The sequence below is a fragment of the Puntigrus tetrazona genome, chromosome 7 (genome assembly GCF_018831695.1).
Source record: "Puntigrus tetrazona isolate hp1 chromosome 7, ASM1883169v1, whole genome shotgun sequence".
NCBI classification, from domain to species: domain Eukaryota; kingdom Metazoa; phylum Chordata; class Actinopteri; order Cypriniformes; family Cyprinidae; genus Puntigrus; species Puntigrus tetrazona.
Genome location: NC_056705.1, coordinates 39891451 through 39898950, shown reverse-complemented (window position 1 = coordinate 39898950; position 7500 = coordinate 39891451). Strand labels below are relative to the sequence as shown.

The 7500-nt window shown below is 39.6% G+C and overlaps 1 protein-coding gene across 1 annotated transcript in view; it reads left to right on the top strand.

Annotated features, from left to right (window-relative positions):
- Positions 1 to 7500, top strand: part of mapk8ip1b (mitogen-activated protein kinase 8 interacting protein 1b) — a 17336-nt gene that overhangs the window by 1837 nt on the left and 7999 nt on the right. Inside the window, exons 2-6 of the mRNA XM_043244842.1 lie at positions 1 to 27; positions 1108 to 1320; positions 3245 to 3326; positions 5142 to 5990; positions 7247 to 7322. The exon at positions 1 to 27 is cut by the window's left edge and continues 79 nt beyond it. Coding sequence (XP_043100777.1) covers positions 1 to 27; positions 1108 to 1320; positions 3245 to 3326; positions 5142 to 5990; positions 7247 to 7322 — 1247 coding nt within the window. The remainder of the gene's footprint in view (positions 28 to 1107; positions 1321 to 3244; positions 3327 to 5141; positions 5991 to 7246; positions 7323 to 7500) is intronic.

The following is a 7500-nucleotide window of genomic DNA, read 5'->3' as shown; positions in this document are numbered from 1 at the left end:
CTGAGGTCCAGACACCATGAATCTGAGGTGAGGAAACATCAATGAAAAATCACTGAATGCTCCAATCCAGCACACACTTTCGTTCTAAACCTGACCGCTTTCTAATATTGATAATGATCAGATTTATTAGGTGTTTCTCTGTTCAGGAAGTGAGCTTCCCGCGCGCTACACCACTACGCCTCCAGGCGGAGCTAGTGAGCGACACGTTCGTGAACAGATCTAGTGGAAATGTCAGACAGCCAACAGTGTCCTCTCTATAGTATTTAGTTATGCTTTACTCGCTCAGCAGATAGAGCCGGTGTCCTGCAGAGTTCAGCTCCAGAGAGCCTCCTGGGAGTCTCAAGTTTACCCAGAAACACCTCGACCGGCCTCTTCAGGCGTGTTCGATCAGAGCCGGACCCAACCCGGCGACCCCTGAAGTCAATACGGATCGCAGGACCGTGAATAAAACAGTCCACGAAAACTCTGTGGTGCTTTACAGGCTAATAAAAAAAAATGGCATTCAGCAGTAGAGTCCCACACCGGCGCGCAATGCATGACTGTTAGCCCTGAGTAGCAGCCAAAGTGACACGCTACTTTTAAAACCAAACGATCTAATAATTTATGGGCATGGATCGAGTGGAAGTGCTGTTCGCGTGAGAGCGGTATTTGTTTTGCCTCCCGTTCGGTTTCGGTAATAGCGTGAAATATAATTACAATCCAAAACACCTGTTTTGGACGCCAACGCGCTTTGAATTGTTATTCATTCCCGTCATGCACAGCTAAACCTTTACGTTTCCCAGCGCACTGAACTGATGCAAGTTCACGGTAAAAATACGGTAACTTTGCTTTTTTCATCGTTTCGTCTCAAATCTGCGTGTTTGCAGCCGAGAGCAGGCCGGGCCGTACGTGTTAATGAGTCTCATTGTAATGCAGCGAGTAAACACCCGTATGAATGGTCTTTGTACCAAACCCCTCCCCGTCTCTTGTTCTCTGGGCTTCGGCGGCTCTGAAAATGCCAGAGTCTGATGTCATTGCTTGCTCTAGCGGTCCGGTCAGCGGCCCCTCTCTCAGTTTCTCATTCCCTCTCTCCTCTGAGCGACAGGCCGTTCTTTGCAATCCCCGCAGGGTCACGTGATCCAGGCGCCCAATAGCGGGCCGGACGGGGCGGAGGCCGGCGCTGCGGGTCAGATCCAGGCAGAGACGCGTCCTTCACATCCTCCTGATGCCGCCCGCAGGAGGAAAACGTCGTCGGACTCGGCCGTTCCTGGCAGCATGGATACCTACCGTCCAAAAAGGCCCACCACGCTCGACCTGTTCCCACAGGTGCCGCGGACTCAGGTAACGCACTGATCCAGATGTACGCCTGAGCTGTGTGGGGCAATGAAACGAGCAGAAAACTTTGAATTTTGTCAAAGCACTCCATTTTGTGAACAGAGACAGTGGCGATGAAGTATGTTTTGCTAAAGAAAAGTGTGGAGGGATGTCTGGAAGAGTTACGAGAGAGAAGGTGGTGCTTATATTTATTTTATACGCTTATGTTCCTTTAAATGGGGGAAAGAAATCGGCAAAATGGTCAGAATCTGTCAAACTGGTGTAAGTGAATACATTTTTCTAATAAATATTCGCTCTTATCAAAATATGTGCACTTTAGCATACGTTTAAAATTATTATTCATTATGGAAATAATATACTTAAAAATAATAAATATAAGTGTACTTACAAGTATAACACATTGAATACTATCAAGCACACTTTTTGCAAGGATGTCATCATTTCTTTCTGTCATTTAAAACTACTTAAAATGACTCGAGTGACAGTATTTACCAAGGATTTGTTGGTTGTTGCTCAGAACTTTGAAATATTAGAGAACTCAGAAAATAACTGTGACAGAAAATAATATTGTGTCCAGACTGCACTGTAATTAACAATAAACCCATTTTAGATACAATATATTATAGATATTATATTACACGTAAGTATGTGTACTCTAATATTATTTATAGTGTGTTATACATCAAATGAAAAGATTATATATATATTAAAAAAAAAAATATATATATATATATTTATATTTATATTTAACTTTGTCTATATATATATATATATATATATATATATATATATATATATATATATATATATATTTAAAAAATATATATATATATATATATATATATATATATATATATATATATATATATATATATATATTATAATTTTTTATATATATATATATATATATATATATATATATATATATATATATATATATATATATATATATATATAGACAAAGTTAAATTTCAAAAAGACATCCTTAAAATACAAAACAATAAAAAGGAAGCAAATCTGATAAGATTTAAAGAGCAACTATAAATTTAAAAGGTGATTAATCGACTTTTATTCACATGAGAGTTTCTAAATGTTTTAAACTTTTAAAGGGCGCATCGAACAGTACTTTTATAGGATTATATTTGAATTATTATTATTTCAAAATGTAGCCTACATTCCCTTTAACGGCTTTCGCCAGATAAAACATTGAAAGCGTATTAAACGCAGAAGTGACTTCGGTCTAGTTTTTCCGCAGAGGTCGTGTTTCATCTGAGCCGCTCGGTGCTGTGGCCCGCGGTGCACAATAAAGTACGAGCGCTTCATTGTTATTCAGCGGCTTGATGTTTGGTTGTCATTATCTGTTTGAATGAGCGCTGTGAGCGAGGAGCCGAACACCAGCAGAAAGACACAGAGAGACCAGCAGTAGCTGACTTTGTTGCTGCTTGCGTTGATTAGTAGCAAGAGCGCTTGGTGGAAAAAACAGTAAGAGTCCAGCTTTATAAAGTTTAGTTATAGAGTTTCTGCAGTCTGTCGCTTTACACCTCTGCTTTCACGTGGGAGGAATGATTTAAAGCTGGCCTGTGTGTTGAATGTTAATACGGCTCTGTATTGTAGGTTTTGTTCGAGGTGTGAAGAGCCAGAAAGAATCCGAGAAAGAGAGGGAAGTCATTTAGGCTTTTAAATGCCCCTGACTTACTGTGTTTTTCACCGAGCGCTTCATTTTGTGCGTTTGGAGTAGCTCCCATAACGTCGCCCCTAAAGATCTGCGCTCAACGGTTCAATGCGTTCGGCTTTGCTTATTTAGTCAGAAGATCCCTGCTGGCGAATACGTAAGACTGAAACCGTCTAGCAGGAAAACGCTTGAAAGATTAAAAGAAAAGGCCGTTCACAGAAAATGTGCTAAAAACCTGCTGAAAAATGTCATCGACAGGACACTTTAAACAACAACTCATTTGCGAAGAAGTACAGCTGGCAGCAGAAAGTCTCGCAGACCTTGCCTCCTCTTAAAACAGGTGAGTGTAGAGGTCTTCGTTTACATGCATGCGCTTCTTGAGTCTTACTTGAGAAGATTCACAGCATTTTGTGTTTTTTTTCCAGTGACCCTGCTTTCAGTTTTGCGCCGTATGCGAAATATTTACCAGAATAAAATAACTGAAAGGAGTATGCATAGGTTTGCACTTGATTGCATGTCAGTCACAATTAGTATTGTGGCTTAAATGTATAATAATTGCAGTTAGTTCGGCACATCTTTATATCTAATTCATTAATTATTTCCATTGTATCTGATATATTGTTAGAATACTGCTTACGACAAACTAAAATATGCATCATTTTTATTGCATTGAAATATGAGTGTACTTATTATTATATTTGCACATAAAGTGGCGATTTAGTGCATTTTAAAATGTTAAGATTAAACGTCAAATAAAATGATGAAACGCACTGCAGTTTAAATAGTACTTTACATGTGCCTCATCAGAATAAGTGTGCTTCTTTAAAGTACATCCAAAACATATTAAACCTACCATTTTTACGCAAAATAGTCTCTTTTTACATACGCTTTTTATTTAATTAATATCATATTGTCCGCAAAGTATTATCATGATTCGAAGTACGCTACATGTGCACGATTTCTTAAAAGCGTGCCTTTTAAAAGTATTTGTTGCATTTAGCTGTTTTTGTAGGTAAGTTCTCGCTGTGCGGCAGACATCCCTTGCTTTGTTGTCTCCGTGACAAAAGGCCAGTCATGTTTTGCTGCCAGCTACGGTCATGTGCAATTGGTTTAGTCGAGTCATCTACAAAAACATGTTTGCATGCTGCAGTCAAACAATGGGTCACATAGGCATAACTAACTTCTTGGCTTGTTTCAAAAGCAAACCAAGCCGTTGTATTTTTTATTAGTCAGCGTGTTAGCAGACCGTTAGCACTGACCCTGCCCCCCACCGGCGAAAAATAAAGCTTACATTTTATTTTAAGGTGCACTTTTTATTATACGTTGAAGTACTAAATAATATTTCTATATGGCTAGCGTTTGACCTGCGTGTAATTCTACATAATTTCTTGTTATTTTATACGACGAGGGGCCATTAAATGCTTGAAGCAGTTTATAAATACAGCTATAAATGTTTTACACGTGTTTAATAATTATATTTTCATACTTTATTAACAGTGAATATTTCACTTCTAAAGTACTACATTATTTGCAAAACAGATGTCAGTGGTCCGTAAGATCATTTAGAAAGTGCAAGCAAATGATTAATAAACTATTTAAATGTACATTTGTAAGTGTGCATGGTTAATAAAACACGTATCCGTGCTTTAATTCGCCGTCTGTTTTTGTGAGCTCGTCTAAAGCGAGGACTATTTATGCCGTAGATTAAAGGCTCACTTATCTTCCAAACAGAGACGTTGAGCAGGGATGCAGGGCACAGAAATGCTTTTTCAAGGCACAAAAAAATGACACTTTACATCTGCACTCGATAAGAATAACAAAAATAAAAATTCAAGTATGCAGTTGCACAGTAAAAAAAAATGGCACTATCCCTGTGTTGCATTTATAATAATATAATAAACAATTGCGTGTAATAAAAATGCTTATAAATGAAGAACAAGGCATTTAAAGCTGCATTAATAAACATTTATATATAATGTTAGAGCGATGCTTTATAAAGCATGCAATGACGGTTTACTAACGCTTACCTAATGATTCATAGCGTGCGCTTATTTTAAATATAATAATTAAAGTGCATCGCCATGTTGGTGTGTGTTTGTGCATCCATCGCCGCTCTATCCATTCACTTGTTTGTGCGCCGTCCTCCTGCGTCCAGGTGAACTGATGCCGTCTCGCGAACACACGTGTCTGAGCGACGAGGAGAAGCACCAGCCGGCTCCGAGCCGGACTCAGAAAGACTGCGGCACCTCTACGGACAAACCCGGCGGCTGCCCCTCCAGACACGGCCCACACAGACCCAGAGAGGCGGCTCACTGCGAGCGCATCCGCTACCACACCGACGTCCGGCTCGAGCCGACCGAGGAGATCTATCTGACGCCGATACAGCGCTGCACTCGCGGCCTGGAGCACGAGAGGTCGCCGGCGCTTTCCCGAGTCGCCCTGGACGGCTCCGACAACGAGGCTCCCCCTCCGTACAGCGAACGGGACCTGCGGCCGCCGTCGTATTCCTCCTGCGTCGAAGCTCTGGCGGCTGACAGCGAAGAAGAAGAAGAAGAAGCAGCAGCCGGAGCGGAGGATCTGTGTTACAGAGTCTGCGGCGCGGGCGAGGCTCACGCCCGCCGCGAGAGCGTGTCTGGACTGCTGCGGACGCCCGTGAGCCGCTCGGACGCGAGCGGACTCTCCTACGATTCGGTCAAATACACGCTGGTCGTGGACGAGCACGATCAGCTGGAGCTCGTCAGCTTGAGGGAGTGCTACCGGGGATACAGCGAGGACAGCGACTCGGCCACCGTCTACGATAACTGCGTCTCCTCTCCGTACGAGTCGGCTTGCGAGAAAGAGGACGGGGAGGATGAGAACGAGAACGAAGGCGAGGGGAGAAAGCGGAGCGGGAGCAAACGGGAGGCGTCCACGTGTCTGTCCGAGGACTCCACGCCGGAGGCCGACATGCAGTTTTCCCGGAAGTTTGTGAACGTCTTCATGAACGGCTGCTCGCGCTCCTCCAGTGAGTGCACTTTACGGTGTTTTTGCTAGATTGGATTACAGATAAATACTGTAAAAATACAGCTAGACTGGATTACAGTTAAATACCGTAAAATTACAGGTAGATTGGATTACAGATAAATACTGTAAAATTACAGGTAGATTGGATTACAGTTAAATACCGTAAAATTACAGGTAGATTGGATTACAGATAAATACTGTAAAATTACACGTAGATTGGATTACAGTTAAATACTGTAAAATTACAGGTAGATTGCATTACAGTTAAATACTGTAAAAATACAGCTAGATTGGATTACAGTTAAATACTGTAAAATTACAGGTAGATTGGATTACAGTTAAATACTGTAAAATTACACGTAGATTGGATTACAGTTAAATACTGTAAAATTACACGTAGATTGGATTACAGTTAAATACTGTAAAAATACAGCTAGATTGGATTACAGTTAAATACTGTAAAAATACAGTTTAAAAAAACAGTAAAATTACAAAATATTATTAGAATTTAAAATAACAGATGTCTTTGTGAATGTATTGGAATATTTTTTTTCTTCTGATTTTTAACATCATTACTCCAGTTTTCAGTGTCACCATGTATTTGTTTGCATATTCATTTATTAATTTAATTGATATTTCTTTATTATTTATAAAAAGATTATGTTCTTTTTAACTTTCTGATCACCAAAGAAACTTGGGGAAAAAATTATGGTTTCCAGAATATTAAGCGGAAACAAATGTTTTCAGCAAGAATCTGGAGTCATTATCAATAAGTGATCATTAATACTTGAGCAGCAAATTCTGGAGGATCACGTGACACTGAAAAGAGAAGTAATGCTAGTTTACATCACATAAATTTTCAGTATATTCATATAAAAATAAGTTATTATACATTCTAATAACATTTAATAATTTTACTTAGCAGAAGAGGTTTCTTTAAAAAACAACAAAAACTTTGGACCTGGGCTTATTTCACCGTTACAAGTGTAATAAATAAAGCTTGGGTTATGCTTACAAACATATAGCCTACAGTTCAATAGCAATACATACTTTAAGCTGAATAATTGTAATGTTTAGTTTAGTTTCAGTGCTTTTTTTCACATCAGAATTCACAAATGTGGGCTTCTTTTGAGAATTAATCAGATACTGATTGTTCTGTATGTTCCTAAAAGCCCTTATTAACTCTTTTAACTACATGTTTGTGTCCTTAATCAGAATGCATCAGAATGGTTGAACCGTGTTTGCTTATGCTTTTAGGCACAGAATCATTTGGCTTGTTTTCCTGCATAATTAATGGAGAAGAGAGAGAGCAGACGCACAGAGCCGTGTACAGGTGAAACAGACTCAAACACACGTCTTAAATGCATGCTTTTAAATGGTCATTCTCAGGAAACGGCAACGTCTACGACTCAAAATCATCAGTAAAAAAACCAACAAAATAAATCAAACGGCCATCATTTGAATCGAAACGTTTCAGTAATGTGCATTCAGCCTTGCAAAGCATGAGAAGC